Raw genomic sequence first — 19473 nt, 5'->3', positions numbered from 1 at the left:
TTGTATTATTGTTGGCAGGATTTGACTTGTTCTGTGGTCGGGATCTGCATAGGCTTCTAAGTGTCCTCATTAGCGCTGCGGAAAGAATGGACGGAGGGGAGGAAAGGCAGAATATTTAAGCTCTCAAAACTGGCCGCGATCTACCTGTGAAGATTATATTCACGTTCGAATAACAGCAGACATGTATGAAAACTAGGCAGCACGGGCATACATTTCCTCTGTAAACAGGAACCAGATGGGAACTAGACCAACTCGTTTAACGAGATTCACCAAATTTTTCTATTCGCCGGTCCGGCGAAGTAGATTCACTTAAATGGGGTTGGCCCATCTGGGACATTGATGGCATATCACTAGGAGGTGCGGGTCCCCGACGTGAGGGAGAACACACCGCTCCTGCGCAGCAAGCTCTCCATTCATCGCTATAGCGAACACATTCAGCTATTTTCAGAAGTCCCATAGCGGTAAATGGAGAGCGCACCGCCCAAGCGCCGCCACCTCTCCCAAGGGCGCGCTGGGAAATGAAAGTGGACCTGGAAAAAATACTAAAAGTGGCCCCGTTTTGTAGTTGGGTCCAAATTGATAGAAGGCAAGGCCAGCAATACCATATTGTGGCACATTATATCACCCCAACAGAGCCAAATACCACAGTCCATCACAAAATACTGCCAGCAGCACAAAATACATCCCTAAAAACTTCCACTCGCCGGCCGTGAGGAGGGCCCAGGTGGCCCACCCGGAAATTTCCCTGTAAAGTCTATGGCCAATCCGCCCCTGCCGATATGGGACTGCTGGAAATATCCATCAATGTCTCAGATGGTAGTACCCATCCTAATGGCCAAAGGATTGGAATCTGAATCGGGAAGTGGTGTAAAAAATTCTCTGCTGTATTGGTTACCTCCTCTGTACTTAAAGGATTTGGTCACTTTCAGTCTAGGGTTGCTGAATGCTTTTGTCAGATGGCTATATGGCACTTACTAATATAAACTTTGTTGATATTCTGCACCATTTTCTATATTTCATAAGCTATTCCCCGTGTCAGTCAAGTCTTTTTGAGCTGTACACATGCAGTTCCTGTCCATAAAATGGCTTCTGATGGAAGGTCAAGTGACTCAGTGTTTTCCAGGCAAATACACGGCGCCTGCCATCTGCGCTTGGACTGTTAAGAGTTTAGGGTAGGTGCGATATGTTAGAAATGGAGGTGGCTGAGTGATGTCTGGTCACATGACACTCCATCAGTGGCCATCTTATGGACAGGAGCTCTGTGTGGAAGCACAGAAGATTTTCCCAACAAGGGTACATGGCTTATGAAATATTGAAAACCTTCACAGAATATCAACAAAGAATATATTAGTAAGTGGCATATTGTCATCTCACACAGACATTGGTCAACAGTACCCAGAAAGTGGTCAACCCCTTTAACTGTTTAGCTTCAGGTTGCCTACTAACACTAGAGTAACCACCATAAACACGCATGCTTGGATTAGCACGTCCTTTCTATGGGAAGGTGGGAATAAGTTGTTACCAGAGACCTCTAGCAGAGGACTATCTCCAGCGGGATCAACGTTTTGAGCGTGCTGAAATCCAACCTACTCAATGGTTCTGCCTCTTGACATCTGCCATCGAGGGATGGACGGAAAACCCAATACAAATAAGAATATTGGCCAGTTACGCTGATTTCTTTCATATTTATGGGCACTCTAACAAGGCGAGAATGTGTGGAAACAAGAAGAACTATAAGCTGTTTACAAAGAGGGGAGGTTTTGAGAGACCCCCAAGGAGTCCTATTTTCTGCGAGCATTGTTCGAGGATCCAAAAATGGCACTTCACTATGGTACACAATGTATGGCTTACTTTATATCTGATGAGGGTCAAACTGTCACCATGCTTCTGATTGGTGAATAGGTTTTATATTACGTTTACCCTTGGAGGAGGCTTCTCCTGTGTTCACTGATGCCCCCCTACTGGATAATGCTCTGAGCACAAGGTCTTCTCCCTATAATAGTGCCTCGTGTGGGCAAGACCATGGTAGGAGGAATTTCATATCTGGTTAGGAATTGCTTTAGCCATATGCAAATGTATAAAGCTGAAAGACAACGCTTCACCATCACCAAACTGTTTTCAAAGGGGATAAAATTTCTCGAGAGTATTTGAGATGACGGAAATGTCCAACTTAAAAAGCAATTGTCACACCAGATCTAATCCCTACATTTATTAACACAGCAGAGATACCTTGCTCTATCCAATCCATTATCCGCTGAACCTCCGAGATTCATCCAATCATCTCGCAGGCAGACAGTAAAGCCGCGTCACGCTGCAAATATCATCTGTAAGGCGTATTAAGGTCCACAAGATAAATCAACATCATAAAAACTACAATCTGCTTTCCGATGGTCAAGTTATACAATGCAGGGACTAGAAGCCGACAAGAGTCTCCTATCATGAAGACAATTTTTTTTTAGGGTTTGTGCAGACCATACGCAGAAGATCACAGCCGGCTGTAAGTTGCTTGGCAGCTAGATAATGAACTGGAAAGCAATACATTTCCGTAACTGTGTCTATTACGGCACATTGAGATAATAAGACACCACTACAGAACCGACAATTGCCTGGCAATGAAAATAGAGACAACACCTGAAAACTGGGAATCCTATCAGAATGACCCCACCTAATCAACCAGGGAGGCCCTCATCCTGAAATAGGGGGTTGCCCAAACCAGTTAGACAATTGGTAGGACCCTCTTTGAAGCCAGATTAATATCTTCAATATGTCCTGTAACCAATCCACCAGATATGAAACACCAATGGACATTTTGGTTCAATGGAATGACACATTAAGGGGAATGTTGGTAACGTAAAAGGGGTTGTCCCACAAAAAATACGCAACTGGATCTAAATGCTTTTGTAATATAATGCAATAAAAAAATTAGTACTGTTATCAAATAAAATGTATTCGTTTAGCTCTGCCTGCTGTTTGTTCTTTTACTTATTTCTCTGTCCACCTTGGTAACATCGCTGAAGTGGTTGCACACCCTCAGTTCCACTCTTCAACTGCCACCTGTTAGAAGCTGTGATGGTTACAGGGAATGAGCTGCAGCAGAAAGGACACAACACACCCTGAGCTATGATAGAGAGAGAGCTGCAGCAAAAAGGCCAAACGCCCTGAGAAAAAGACACGCCCCTGAGGAGCCAGCTGGAACTAAATCTAGCAGAGCGAGTGGAGTAATGAATGGGGAGAGTTCTGGATCCATGTGAGGTACAGGGCTGGTTCTAGCTTTGTCATGTACTATATCATGAGATAAGCCCCTTGGCAGCCTCCTTGTTTTTGCTTATTATACTAAGCTTAGTGTCAGGTAGTGCTAGCAGAGACTTTCAAAGGGTTACTGTTCTTTAGTTAAATCATTGCTTCAAATAGCACAAAAAGATGTTTGAATACATATACAAATGAGTTGTTCGGAGCACCGAAGACACTATTGTTCCTTCCCTCTGCTCACTAAGTCCCTCCTATCCCTTGGTGATTGACAAGACCAGGCTTCTGAGAATTGCTCTTGCCTGACTCTGTAATCTCGTGCGCGTGCCAGAATGTTGGCGCATGCACAGTACATTATTCCTGTCCTGGAGAGAAGTGTAGTACACATGCACTGAAATTCTGATGCCTGGTGCAAGGGCGGAATAACGATGTATCGTGTCGTCGAAGGCGCACTCGGTCTCCCATCAGCCGCAGACCTGCTGCTTAGCTTCGGGAGCGAGGATCTGTGTTTGGCCTGGTTCCCAGGGCAGCTTTGCTAGCTGGGAGGCTCCCTGCTCCTAGGTCTGCCTTGAGCGCCGAGCTGATCACTCGGTGCTCGACTTGTCTGTCTGTCGGTCATGTGACGCGGGCCACGTCACATGACTCTCACTCCCCACTATAAATACAGGCGCCTACTGGCTACAGGTTGCCTGTGGTTTTCGTCTCTAGGGCTGTGTGTACTATTATTATTGCTTCCTACTTGACCTCTGGTATTGACCTTGTTTGTTTCCTGACCTCGCTTTGCCAGCTCCCTTGGTACCTACGCTATCTCTCGGATTTGACCTCAGCTCGTTCTCGGATTTCGTCTCCTGCCTCATCCCTTGTATTGACGTGACCTCCCGGACCGACCTCGGCTAGTTGACCCGCCATTGCCTTTCCCATCACTGGGTACTGTTGTCTTATCTACCTCCCTGTCTATCCGTTTGCCTTAGTCTTGTGTACCGCCTTCTGCCTTGGCTGTCTGTTCCTCTCTTTCTCTGTTCGCTCTGCTCTACACTTACGTAGGTCAGGGACCGTCGCCCAGTTGCGCCCCGTCACCTAGGGCGGGTGGTGCAAGTAGGCAGGGAGAGGGTTGAGGGTGGAAGTTTAGGGGGTGCAGTTCCTCTCTACCTTCCTTACCCGTGACAAACGAGGCCAGGCGAGAGCTGTTCTCAGAAGTCTGGCCCAGGCAATTACCAAGAAGTAGGACAGGCAAAGTAAGCAGAGGAGTGGAACAATGGTGCAACCAAGGGAAAAGGGCCCGCCCTCAGTGCTCCGAACAACTCGTTAGCATACTTTTTCTTCTAATTGAAGCAATGGTTTGCCATAAGAAAGGGAACAAATTATATGTTTCTGCTAAGACTACCTGACACTATGCCTAGTTTAATAAGCAAAAAGAAGGTGACAGAATCCCTTTAAACAAAGCTTAGGGGAGGTACTGGCTCTCTTGAGGAGAATTAAAGGCAATGCTCCATGGTAGGGATCGACCGATTATCGGAAGTACTGATATTATCGGCCGATATTCAGGATTTTGTAGATTATCGGTATCAGCATCTAACCTTGCCGATATACCAATAATACGTATAAAGCGAATACTAGTGAGCGCTTCCATTATGGAAGCGCGCACTAGTATGCATCGGGTGCCGGGAGCGGAGAAGAAGCGCAGCAAGCGCTTCTGATACTCACCCTCCCTGGTCTTCTTTGATGGGGCCCGCGCGCCACTGTCCTGACCCCGTACAGCGTCAGGACGTAGTGCGTGCACTATGACCGGACGCTGCACTCTGTCAGGTGACAGTGCAGCACGGGCCGGAGAAGACAGGGGAGCGAGACGCTGGACCCGGAGATGAAGAGGAGCCGCGGCGCAGGAGAGGTGAGGAGTTTTTTATTTTATTCATCTGAGGTCTTATAGGGGTTAATAAAGGTCTGATCTGAGGTCTGATAGGGGTTAATAATGGTCTGATCTGAGGTCTGATAGGGGTTAAGAAAAGGTCTGATCTGAGGTCTGATAGGGGTTAATAAAGTCAGTGAGGAGGGCGGGATGGTGTGGAAATTGGGATTTGGCACTAGTATCTTATAAATGTAAATTATAAATTGACTACCAACTAAGGGCTTTATTAATTTATAATTTACATTTATAATATACTAGTGCCAAATGAAAAATTTCTTCCACCTCAGTGACTACCAACTAATATAATATATATTATGAGATATAAAATATCGGCATAAATTATCGGCTATCGGCCTGAAAGTTCACAGATTATCGGTATCGGCTCTAAAAAATCTATATCGGTCGATCCCTACTCCATGGTATTATATAATATGCAAAGAGGTATCTCCCAGAGAAAGAGAACCATCTCGCTAGTGCCACCTATTTGAAGAGGCTGTCTTATATTAACTTAAACCAAAAGAAGTTGGCATGGACAACCCTATAGCATTTATGGTGGCTCCTAGTTGAAAGGTGGAATTTTAGATTCAGTCTATGATGATAAAAGAAAGAATAAGACTTGGAAGAAGTCTAGGTTAAACTTACCCATCAAGAACACTAAACGTGGAGGTAGTGACCTCTGAAAACAGTACGGCTTTACCAAGCTTTTCGGTTTGGAGATTCTCCCGGTATCTGTTCATGTTGAAGTCCTCAGACGTGAAGCTTTCCTCTCCAGTGATGAGTGCACCTAGAGATGGACTGATGTCCATATCATGCTGAGGGCAGTCGCAGATTTTCAAAGACATCTTGCTAGATTTTATCAAACCATTTTTGCTTCTTGATTGAATCCACTGGAGAACATCAGGGTAATCCTCCTGTACGAGAGACACAAACATGAAGTATGGTGACTACCACAAAAGGGTCTCATTACAAATAACATGGAGCTGATGGGACTACTTCGCTCTACAACTTTCTAATAGACTTTATCCTTACAATTCCTCACCGTTTTTAGGATCTCTCTTTGCTGTCAGTGAATGAGAATACTGTTGTTTATATGGTGAGGACTTGGAGCACGAAGGGGGAGATTTATTTAGCTAAATTCTGGTTTAATGTGTGCCAAAAAAAAACTGGTGTGCACGTGCAGTGTCCTGAAACACACTGCTTAATATTGGGTTTGTGTTTCATGAAAATGTGCTTGTGCCGGAGTTCCCTTAAAGTTGCACAGGGAGGCGGAGGTTCTAACAAGCTCTGCTCAGAGAGGAGAAGAAGAAGGAGGAGAAAGCGGCATCTCAGCAGCCATTTTGGAGAGTTATCTAAACTCCAGAGTTAGTTCCATGTACCAGCCCATAGAAGGGAAAGATTACAGAAGTATATGACTATACAGTACAGCAGAGACAGTCCATCTCTCCAGCCTGGAGAAACAAGGGACTTGTTGTTATAGAGGAAAATACCCCTTATGCAACTTTTGGGAACTAACCTGAGCCATTGTAGAAGCTGCCTTGCTGTAAATGACTTTTGTGCACATTGATGACCTTTGGATCAGCTTCAGTAAAGTACTGGGAATTTGTTAAGAGAACAGGTCTCCTTATTGTGCGAACTTATCACCTATTTGCACCTTACGGTGCTGGCGTCATGAACACCAAGGACCCTGCCTCCACGGCACCTTAAACTCACACCACCAAGGGCACCTCATCCACTATCTGGCGGGAGTCCCTGGACAACAGAGTGTGCCCCGAAGGAACTGGTGCTCTCCTTCCATTCACTGCACGCCAGGGGCCAAGGGAGTCAAACTGCTGCTACCCCCATCGGCCCACCATAACTCACACATATTGCCCCTGTGACCCGGTCGCTGCACATGCACCACATGTATTATGTGTTTTAGATACTTTTTAGCTAGAGGGTGTAGCTTAGCGGGAAAGAGGAGGGGCTTTGCGAGCAAAGGGTGTGGCTTAAAGGGGACTGTGTATTTAGATCTTGAAGCGGCAATGCTGCCCTCAAGCTCAGGTCCTAACGATCATGCGATCACTGGGTGCGAGGTAACTGAACGAACTCCTGGGTCTTAGCACACCCAGATCAGCTCTACAGTGAGGCTCAGCAACCTTGTAGGGCTGTATTCCTCCTGTAACTAGAGCTATGATGTCAGCCCCAGTTACAGGAGAAGTCAGTAGTAATAAAAAAAATAAAAATAAAAGATAATGTTATACTGCCCCCCAAATGTCTTGTATGATCTTATGGGGTGGCAAAAGGTGTCAAATAAAAAATATATATATATATATATATATTTTAAAATGCCATCACACACCATACCACAGCTTCTAGCCCCACCCACCCCCCGTAACCATAACAACTATCACCCGATATATGACCAATTACAGAAAGGGGATATACATTTTTAAAAAGAAGTATTTTGGTTGCGCTTTTTGCTATTAAAAAGGTATGAAAACATTTTTCCCTTTATTTTTTCATTTTCCCCGAATATAAAAACTAAAAACAATAAAATACTAAAAATAAAAATGACGTAAAAATAAAGATCTATGTATCTATGATAAAATGCGCAAAAATCTAAGTTATGGCTTTCAAAGGCGTATGTACTGAAAAGAATGGAAAATATGTCTGATCAGGAACGGAGGTAAATGGCCTGGTCTTGAACTGGTTACACCACTATTAGCATTATCAGCAGTGTCCTCATGTATTTCTATTACCCCATTTGCTCCCTCTAGAAGTCGGAGCTCTACATGTAATGTCATGGAACTGGGTACCCTATAATAACCAGGCAGAGTGGCTAGGGGTGGATTAAGTGCATTATAGGTAGGGTTGCCACTCGGCCGGCATCTCACCAGCAGGGCCTGTATTTCAGTGGCCCTGCCGGTGCCGGTAATTTATTTTCGCCCGGGAATGTTAATTGCCGGTATTTTTCTGTGCGGAGCGCTCATTAGTGCCGCCTTTAACCAACCCTCCCCACCGCAACCTGTGTTAAAAAAAAAAAAAAAAAAAAGCACTCCCCTCCTCCATTTGCTAGCGCCGCAGTGAACCCTCGCTGCTGACTGGAGGACAGGACCTGAGAGACGTCATCACGCTGGAGCGCAGGTCCTGTCCTGTGCACATCCAGTCAGCAGTGTGCGTTCCCGCAGCGCAAGCAAATAGAGGTGTTTTTTGTTTTTTTTTAAGAAGAAGAAGCAGAGAAGGGGGCACTACTCTTACTGGGGGACACTAATGGGGGCACTAATGCAGGCATTAATGGGGAGCATTACTCTTGCTGGGGGCCTTACTCTTACTCGGGGGCACTTATAGGGGTATTATTCTTACTGGGGGCACTAATGGGGGCATTATTCTTACTGGTGGGGCACTAATGAGGGGCATTAATTCTAGGGCGCACTAATGGGGTAATTACTCTTACTGGGGGCACTAATGGGGGCATTAATTCTGTGGCACACTAATGTGGGCATTTCTATTACTGGGTGCATTAATATTACTGGCGGGGCACTAATGGGGGCATTAATATTATTGGGAGCCACAGTATATACTCAGTACTCAGAGAGCTATTACTGTATTATCTGTGGCGTTACATGGGACTGCAGGTACCATCTACTACACTATTTGTACTTAGAGTATCCGAGTACAAATATTGTAGTGGATGTCACCTGCAGTCCCATGTAATGCCACAGATAACAGAGATAATGCTCTGAGTACAGATAACGTACAAGATGTTCCCTGCAGTCCTACGTAACACCCCACATCGCACAATGATACCTCTCTGGGTACAGATAATGTGAGTAGATGATACTGCAGTCAAAGCTGGCACACCCTCCTCATTCTGCAAGAGGGAGGAAGCGGGGACTGCAGTGGAGCGTCGGCCTGCAAAGCGGCCCTGAGCTGGTTAGCGGATAGTGGGAATAGAATCTGTGCGGCCGCACAGTCCAGGGAGACACTGCAGCGCTCAGCCCTGCTGGATGTATTCTGTAATTTGGACCGGTGTTGGGCCCCACAGAGATGTCCGGCCCGAGGCCACCGACCCAAAAGCCCCTATTATAATCCACCATTGACAGTGGCTACTCAGGAGTTCAGGTGGATGATGGCCTCCGTGGCCACGTTACTGCTGATGATACTTCCCTGATTTTATGAACTGCAGAGGCTATTGTACGGATATAACATTACAGAAGATTTTGGCACTCCACTAGCATAAAACGACATGATGGACGAGCATTGTAATGAAGTCCGAGGCTGCTGAAAAGAAGATTGTGAAGAATGATGTAACACCAATTAACATGATGCAGTTCTCCGTGCTGAGATCCAGAGCGGGGCTGAAAAGCATGACCCGTGAATGGATGGGCCTGGGAGCTCCATGTGGTTAGCTCCTTCATGGATAGTAAGGCCAGGTATCACACTGGCAGAAGACCATATGTCTGTATCACATCAGCCCCGTCAGGTTCCCGTCAATGTGCGGTTTATCTTAATCCCACGCTGTAACCTCTGATTACATTCTGGCTGTGCGGTTACATCGAATCTGAACATCCCGAAGGAAATAAACCCTGGACAGACATTTTCTATGCAATCTGTGTCATGATCACGAGGGATCATCTTTTTTTTTTTTCCAAAGAACTAGGTCTGCAAAATCACAAAAAAGGGGGCAAGAACGTCTGCAGATTTAAGTGCACTGTCTATAAATGCAGCCTAACTGGGCATGAAGTCACCACTTCTGGATTAGTTGACCGTTGGACAATGGCATGGAGAGGACAACCTTGATGTTGATTTCCAAGTAGGTGGTGATAATCAGGGGTGTAACTAGAGAGAGAAATTGATTATATTCCACACTTCAGTTTTGACCAGCGCAGAACCCACTGTGTCTCAAGGATCTACTTCCCCAGGGAGAATCGTAACCCTATTCTTGTTTTGAAGTCTGCACCCACTTCCACTCAGATGGATATTAAAATATGCTTTTTGAATTAATGTCCGTTCAGCCACAATATCATAAGTGAGGATGAGTAGGGATGCTGTGATTCTCAATTGGCGTTCCAATGTTATCCAAGGTTATTTGATGGAACTGAGGTCAGATCTCTTGTGTAGGTCAGTGACGTTCTTCCACATTCTAGGGGCATTTTCCAGGACAAGCTGGTAAGGTGCAGTCTATGGGTTTAGTTCCAAAAGAAAGAGGTACATTCTCCTGTACCTGTTAGGTCCTTCTCAAGAGGCCAACATTTAGAAGGCGGTGCAAGTTTATTTTAGAATACAACCAGAAAATTACAGTACTTCCCCTATAACACATCTCGGAAGACTCCCTACAACTCCCCAACTCTCCACCGAAAACAGATGTCTGGCATACTTACCAATGTTGCATTTGGTAAATTCGGGACAGAGAGGCCCTCAAACCATGGGGGACACATTTACGAGTTTTGTTAAGCCCCACTTATTTTCACTCTGAATTAGCAAGAACTGTCTAATGTCTATCAAATTAGGGACAGCCGCTACAAATTCGGGACTGTTGGCAACTATGGTCTGGGGGAGATGAAGATCAAGCAGTTGGATTTCATCTGCAGATTCTTTTGTACTCAGGGAGATAATCCATTGTGAGAGGATTCTGTCGGCGGTTCTCGCCCCTGTTCCTGTCTAGGACACATGCAGGTATATGGACGGATCGCAAGATATAGTTGTCAGCCAAACTAGCATTCAGCAGACATATTAAAGGGGTATTCCCATCATTCCCAGACATGGATGGGATATTGCTAGGATATGCCATCAATGTCAGATAAGTGAGGGTCCTACCCCTGGGACATGCTCCTATCACCAGAACGGGGCTCCTGAAGTGAGGGAGAGCACATTGTGCAGGCCTCTCCATTCACTGCTATGGGAGGCCTGAAAATAGCTGAGCAGGTGCTCCCATAGCGGTAAATGAAGGGTGGCCACTCATGCATTGCTGCTCTCCCAAGACTTCAGGGGGCCAGAGGTGGGACTTGCACCTGCCTGACATTGATGGCATATCCTAGCAATATCTCATCAATCTATGAGATGGGAATAATTCTTTAATATTCATATTGCCTGAACAGTCCGTGCTTTTCAAACTACAGATGAGAAGGAAAAGGGTTTAGAATTAAGTCAAAGGCCTTTCTGACCCATATTTGATGTGTGGCATCTTGGACAGGATCCCCCAAATTCTGACTCGGCCTCTCACCCAGTTAAAGGGGTTGTCTTGCTTCAGTAAGTGGCATTTATCATGGAGAGAAGGTTAATACAAGCCACTTACTAATGTATTGTTATTATCCATATTGCTTCCTTTGCTGGCTGGATTCATTTTTCCAACACATTATACACTGCTAGTTTCCATGGTGCAGACCACCCTCAAATCCATCACTGGTGGTGGTGCTTGCACACTATAGGAAAAAGCATCAGCCTCTCTGGTGGCTGGGACCATGGGAGCTCACATAGGCTAGTTCTTTTTCGTATATTGTGCAAGCACCGCCACCGATTCTGGATTGCGGAGTGGTCTGTAACCATGGAAACGAGCAGTGTATAATGTTATGGAAAAATGAATCCAGCCAGCAAAGGAAGCAATATGTATAATAACAGTATATTAGTAAGTAGCTCGTATTAACTTTTTCTACATGATAAATGCCACTTACTGAAGTGAGACAACCCATTTAAGCCAGTACTCTCTGCTCTTCATCGACGAGGGGCAAGCACCCCGAAACAGCTGTCTGCAGATGAGGTGCTGGCTTAGTTAAAGGGTCAAACGTTGACTTATAGGATAGCTGCCTTACATCGGGTGGCATTAGAGGCAGAGCTTGTTAAGAGCTCATTTGCATCCCAAATCTTGGACAGACACCAAGGCAGGGTCCTACTGAGATCGTAGTCATCTGTGCTTAACTTACCTCCAATACATGGATATTGTATTGAGGTATTCTAGATTTATTATATAAATGTGGGGGGAACTTACATACTTTTCACATTCATCGAAGTTCAATACAAATTACAGATACATCACCAACGTAGCTCATCTTTCTGAAGCACCCCCCTCCCACAGCGACACAAATTTTCCAATGTCAGACTTTTCCAAACTGCCTGCCACAAATCTCCCAAGGAATTACAGATGTGCTCAGGAATGAGACGAGAGCTATTTTCACAGCTACTGATACTTGGGTGATGAACTACTCTTTAAAATAATATTTGTCGTTGGCAATTCCTGTAAGTGTCCTCAACAAGTGAAGGGTCTAGTCAATGGATTTAATAGTAATCTACGCATCTGACAAGTCAGACCGACCGGCATGGCTTGGCCACACATGCTGTCTTCTTTAGACAAACATAACACTGGTGAGGGAGGACTGCTGCACGTGGACTCATCGGGAAATATTTCTCAGAAACAAAGCAAATCTGCTAAATCCAATCATTTCAGATCCTCCTAATGTAATGGAAAGGAAACTGTGATACTTGCAATGGAAATGTCAAAGCGTGAGATTAAAATACCATTTACCAGTGCTGTCCGCCAATAGAAATACTGATCACTTCTCATGGCCAGAACAAGAAGAAGCCACTTCTGGCCACCGACACACTTGGTCCTCAAGGTCAAAAACTACATAATATTTTATCTATTCTTGGTATATAAGTCAGAACTACCAAATCTATATCGTGTCTACAATAAACATGGCGAATCTTACTGGTTTTGCCAACCCAACAAGCACATGTAAGGTTCTGGACTGTTTTATCTGTCTATTCAAGATGGCCGTGCTGCATGACTCAAGTCTTTTGCCCTGATTGGTGACTCCCATACCAGACTTCCTCTTCTTTAGATATTACTGTTCTGGTATTCTGATTCTTGATTTCTTAGTCTGATCATTGATTTTTAGATACCAGACCTGATCCAAGGATGATCCATCTATGCTTGTGGTCATCGCCTTCCATCCAGCCTTTTTCTCGATTGTGCCTTCTGGTTCAGATACAACAATTTAGCCAAGATCTATTTTCTTGCCTTATGTGGCACACATCCAAATCCATTCTATACTAATAAGCACCTTGATAAAGACTGGTCAGCTAATTAGACTCTACTTCTGGTTTCCAAGCCTAGCATTAGGTTTGTGGTAGGTCCATTTTCTCAATACACAACATTAAATCCAATCTATTTCCATTTCCTCTTTAAATTAGTCTGTGATCACGTTAGAAATCTCTCATCTATCTACACCAAGGTCCCACCACAGTCACATTAAAGTGGTTCTCCAGTTTTACAATAAAGAATTTTTTTCCAGAGTACCTCAAACAATGCCCCAGATACTTGTATTCATGTCAGCACTTTCCTTCCACTGTTCTCAGCATCACTGCATCCTGGCAGGATGTTTACATACAGAACTTTCTGTTTTCATCACCTTGTTTCACAGAGCATCCTTCACCTAGCTAGCATGGAGAGAGGTGGTGTAGGGGGCATGACTACTGAAGAGGGAACAGTGTGGGAGGAAGAACAAGCCCTGAGTAACATTATAGAGCAAAGCATGCTGGGATTGGTTAGAAACCCCAACAGGAAGTTCTGTGTGTAAACATCCTGCCAGGATGCAGTGATGCTGACAACAGGGGAAGGAAAGAGCCGACATGACAAACAGGTATAGGGAGCAAAATATGCCGTTTTTGAGGTACTCTAGGGCAGTGTTTCCCAACCAGTGTGCCTCCAGCTGTTGCAAAACTACAACTCCCAGCATGCCCGGACAGCCATTGGTTGTGCGGGTATGCTGGGAGTTGTAGTTTTGCAACAGCTGGAGGCACACTGGTTGGGAAACACTGCTCTAGGGAAATGAAAATAATTTCATTATGACACTCAAAGAGCCCCTTTAACTCAAAAGTCAAAAACAGCCATTCTTGGGTATTGCTACAACATTGAGAGCCTGAAAGCTCTGAAATGTTATTCCCTGGGGTGCTGAAATCCAGGCAGATGGCATTCCTAAAGGGCTTGTCAGTGATGAGACAATCCATTTATTAACAGTACCCTAATGATTATCTTGAGCCCACTTAACACCCCTGACAATCAGGCAGTTAGCAAAGAGGATTCACATGCATGGTAACTTTCTTGCAGTGGTGCAAAAAATCTGTTGCAAATTTTGTGGCAGATTTTACCCAATGTATTCGAATGGGTGAAAATCTGCATAAATAATTGACATGCTGCAGATTTAAAATCCAAACCATATTTCAATTTCCAAGCAGATCAATTTTTCTGCAATTGGTGGATGAGATCTGTGAACATACGTTTCAGGAGTATGGGAAAACTACTGTAGGCAAGACCATCAATTGTCATATTCCGCCAGTTTTTTTAATTTGAATTCACCAAAATTCTTCATTACTTTAATTTATGGGCAGATGAATACCAAACAATATGGATGCCTCATAGTTTCATGTCAGGTTGTGTATGGATACATGCTTAGCCATACATTTCACTCACCTCTATGGGCCACATTTCTCATTTATAATACACCACTTTGCAAACTGCAAGATTGTAAATTTTTTTCAATGGCACTTGCGCAAAAAATTTGCTCAAGTTTTTGCGTTACTGTGCTGGCCTCGCCACATTTGTCAGTCAGGATGCTAGGAAAGTTGGGTGACCGGTCATCTGGGAGCTGCACTGTAGGTACCATTTTAGCTATATTTCAGAAACAATAAAACTTTTTACTAATTTAACAAATGAAAACGACAAAAAGTTATTCTACAAAATTTAAAACTTGTAAAATTTATAAAATCAGATGACAGCCGTATAGAAGATTTCCTACCATGCTTAGGGTCCATTCACACGTCCGCATGAATGGGTCCGCATCTGTTCTGCAAGTTTGCGGAACGGGTGCGAACCCATTCATTTTCAACGGGGATGGAAAAGATGCGGACAGCACACTGTGTGCTGTCCGCATCCGCACTTCCGTTCCGCAAAATAATAGAACATGTCCTATTCTGGTCCGCAGACACGGACAAGTAAAGGCATTTCTATTAAAAGTGCCTGGCATGTGCGATCCGCCGGCGTCCATGTTTTACGGATCCGCAATTTGCGGACCGCAAAACACTTGCGGACGTGTGAATGGACCCTTACAGTTTTACAAATATTGCCCAGTCTGCATAATAAATTATTTAGAAAGGTGTGGCGACATATTAGCAAGAGAAGTCAAGTGACTTCCAAGGAAAAAGGGAATTCCAAGACGTTCCAAAGAACTATGCAAATATTATTGTTTACACACCATCTCCTAGCTGATCCCCGTGACCACACAGGTGAGATACGCTCTTACCGGACACAAGGGAACAAAACACATGTCCTTACATTTTGCAGGCCAGATTAATTTCAAAATCTCTGACAAAAAAATGTTCATAAAAATATTTATGCAATGAAAAATAGAAAGAAACTAAAATTTAAAAATACTAAAGTATATATATATTTTTTTAATCAGACACAAAAATGAATGTATGGCAAGCTAGTATAGGGGGAAAAAAAACCATTATGTACTGGCCTTGGCCCACAGCATTTTTCGATATGGGTAGCATATCGCCAGAGGTAGGACCCACATCTATCTCCAGAAATGGACCCCTAAAGTGAACGAAGCATGTGCTGTCGCCCTCTATTTATTTGTAGGGCACTATGGAAAATAGCCGAGCGCTGGTTAGGCTATTTGTGGCAGTGCCATAGAAATGAATAGAGCAGTGGCTGCGCTTGCACAATGCGTTCTCCGTTCATTTCTATGGGACTCTCATAAAAACTAATGGAGACTAAGACCTGCATGCGCTCTGCTTCACTTTCGAGGCCCGTTCTGGAGATAGGTGCAGGTCTCAGAGATGGGATTCACACCTATCTGACATTGATGGCATATCACTAGGATGAGATGAAACAACCCCTTAAAGGGGTTCTCCGGGACAGTGGCGTGCCCAGGGGGAGGGGGAAGGCGGTCCACCCCGGGTGCTGGCTCTCACGGGGGTGCCAGCAGGCCCAGAAGCAATGAGCGCTTCCATCAATACAGATGGAAGCGCTTATTGCTGAAGCGCTGACAGCCACATACTGCGGCGGGGCAGGGAGCAGAGCGCATAGTTCCCTGCCCCGCCGCCGATCACCGCCATAGGCTTCAGGCCTAGTAGGCCTGAAGCCTATGCAGTAGTGAAATCCCGACGCAGGCGCGTGATGACGTCATCTCGCGCGCCTGTGCTGGGACTCAGCAGCACAGTGTCGGGACTCTGCGAGTCTTTTATGTGCCAACTTTGGGGAACATGAGGGGGCCGGGGTGCACACAGGAGAACGTGTGTGGGGAAAATATGGTCGGATACTGTGTGGGGGCAAATTTTTTTATTTTATTTTATGTGCCAACTTTGGGGGACATGAGGGGGGTGCACACAGGAGGATGTGGGGGGAATATAGTGGGATACTGTGTGGGTGCAAATTATTATGGGAGGGATTACTATGTGGGGGGAAAATTACTATATGGGCAATGTGGGGGACACTACTGTGTGGGGGCAGCATGGGGGACACTACTGTGTGGGGGCAGCATGGGGGACACTACTGTGTGGGGGGCAGCGTGGGGGACACTACTGTGTGGGGGGCAGCGTGGGGGAGACTACTGTGTGGGGGGCAGCGTGGGGGACACTACTGTGTGGGGGCAGCGTGGGGGACACTACTGTGTGGGGAGCAGCATGGGGGACACTACTGTGTGGGGGGCAGTGTGGGGGCAGCGTGGGGGACACTACTGTGTGGGGGGCAGCGTGGGGGACACTACTGTGTGGGGGGCAGCGTGGGGGACACTACTGTGTGGGGGGCAGCGTGGGGGACACTACTCTATGGGGGCAGTGTGGGGGACACTACTCTATGGGGGCAGTGTGGGGGACACTACTGCGTGGGGGGGGCAGTGTGGGGGACACTACTGTATGGGGCAGTGTGGGGGACACTACTGTGTGGGGGGCAGTGTGGGGGACACTACTGTGTGGGGGACACTACTGTGTGGGAGGCAGTGTGGGGGACACTACTGTGTGGGAGGCAGTGTGGGGGACACTACTGTGTGGGAGGCAGTGTGGGGGACACTACTGTGTGGGAGGCAGTGTGGGGGACACTACTGTGTGGGAGGCAGTGTGGGGGACACTACTGTGTGGGGGACGCTACTGTGTGGGGGACGCTACTGTGTGGGGGGCAGTGTGGGGGACACTACTGTGTAGGGGAAATTACTGTATGGGGGCAGCGTGGGGGGCAATGCTATTAGGGAGGCACTGTAGGGGCCATTCTATTATTTCTAGGGACACTATACAGGGATTATTACCTGGAGCACAATAGAGGGTGTTATTGTTACTGGGGACACTCTAGGGGACATTATAGCTGCTGTGGACACTATAAGGACATTTGGGGTCATTTATCAAACTGGTGTAAAGTAGAATCGGCTTAGTCGCCCATAGCAACCAATCAGATTCCACCTTTAATTTTTGACAGCTCTTTTGGAAATCCAGTTCTACTTTACACCAGTTTGATAAATGACCCCAATTATGTCCATTAGGGTCACTATTTCTTCAGCAGTATAGTACCTGGGGCATTGGGGAGCACAACCGGCACAGTATTGGGGGTGGCAGCAGGATGACACTGTGGGGACACCAGGATGGGGAGGTTGATGGAAAAATTTAGAAATCTAACATGTCTGTGTAACAAACTCTGTAGAGACGAGATGCGGCTGAAAGAATTTCTCATGGCGGTCTAACGGAGGAGAAGAGGAAAGAGAAGGTCTACATGACAGGAGATGTCCCTGGATGTAAGAGGGATGTGGTCAAGTATTGGTGGGGGAAGGGTGTCAGAGAAATGACCCGCCCCGGGTGCCAAACACCCTGGGAACGACACTGCTCCAGGAATAATGACTTTTTAGCAAATGCCAGCAGCCTGCCACACTAAGCTGAGGATTCATACCTACCTGCTCCAGTCCTCCCCACTGGCTCCGGTGTGTCCATGTCAGCTGCAGCCAATAACTGCCTTTGGCGGTGACATGGCCACAAGTTTAGCGCTGCAGGCTGCTGGCACTTGCTGAAAAGCCGCTTGTTTCACATGGCCAGCATTTGGTCAGTATTTGTAAACCAAAAGAAGAAATGGAATCTACAGAGAAAAGGTAGAATAGAAATATTTTTGCCTCTTCTGTGTTTTGAACCTGCTCCTGGTTTTGGCTTACAAATGATACTGATGCAAAAATACTGACCGTGTGAAAGAGGCCTAAGGCTATCTTTATGTTTTACACAGCTGCTTTCCAATACACTTGCATGTTACTTTTTTTAAGAATACTTTAGCTGCATTCCCCATTGAAGCTTAAATTAGGATTAAAGATAGTGTAGGCCATAAATGTCTGATAGGTGAGGGTCCCACCTCTGAGATCTGCTCCAGTCTCAAGAATGGGGCCCCGCCATGAATGACAAGCAGCATCCTGCAATGATGTCTAGCATCCATGTGACTGCTGCAGCCAATCACAGGCTGCAGAGGTCACATCTTACAAGACGCCATCCAAGGAGGTCAGACAAGGGAGCTACATGAACGCTAGTGTTCCACAGGTGAAATCCACACACAAATATGCACCAGAAGCGGCAGGATTTGGTTTAGATTTGCCACTGCTTGCAGAATTACTGCAAAAGATCTCCTCAATTCCACTACATGAGGCCTTAAAGAAATATTATTTTTTATGAATATTCACTGTAATATTGAATAAAATGTTTTTATTATATACACACACACACACAGACATTTTTGCACAGTTCAGAATCAACTCAACGGCCATTTAAAGGGAATCTATCGTAAGACAAGAACGTGAACTACTGTATTGTTTTATCACCTGGTGTTTTTTCCTTGTCTATATTTTCTATATTATGTATATTTTCAAAATTATCTTGAAAATGTACACTTTTCACTCTGTCACTTCTTGTTCTGCAGAGATCACTTCTCAGCAGTCATTATCATCACAGGCGGGATTACAATGACAGGAAACACGCATATATAAATAATACAGGATCCACCATTTACAATTGGTGATGTTGCAGCTCGCCTCCTCCCCCTCCCCGCACAGTCACCTCTGCACAGATTACAGAGCACGCACACCACACTCGTCTAAAGAAGTCAATTACCGGTAATCATTTTCTGACTAAAGCCTTATTCACACGTCACTGTTTTGGTCAGTTATTTCCTATGAGCGATTTTAAGCCAAAACCAGGTACAGGTCTAAACACTGAACAGTTGCTGATCTTTCCCTTAGACCTCATCTCTGTGGAGGCTCCAATCCCGGTTTTGGCTCACAATAGCTAATGGAAATCACTGACCAGATCACTGACATGTGAATAAA

The 19473-nt window shown here is 45.5% G+C and overlaps 1 protein-coding gene across 4 annotated transcripts in view; it reads right to left on the bottom strand.

Annotated features, from left to right (window-relative positions):
* Positions 1-19473, bottom strand: part of HLCS (holocarboxylase synthetase) — a 185385-nt gene that overhangs the window by 100331 nt on the left and 65581 nt on the right. For all 4 annotated transcript variants that reach the window (XM_040423107.1, XM_040423106.1, XM_040423109.1 and 1 more), the window contains exon 7: positions 5795-6063. In XM_040423107.1, coding sequence (XP_040279041.1) covers positions 5795-6063 — 269 coding nt within the window. The remainder of the gene's footprint in view (positions 1-5794; positions 6064-19473) is intronic.

Source organism: Bufo bufo, chromosome 3 (assembly GCF_905171765.1).
Source record: "Bufo bufo chromosome 3, aBufBuf1.1, whole genome shotgun sequence".
Classification (NCBI taxonomy): Eukaryota; Metazoa; Chordata; class Amphibia; order Anura; family Bufonidae; genus Bufo; species Bufo bufo.
The sequence above is the reverse complement of the archived record's forward strand: the minus strand, read 5'-3'. Positions and strand labels throughout refer to the sequence as shown.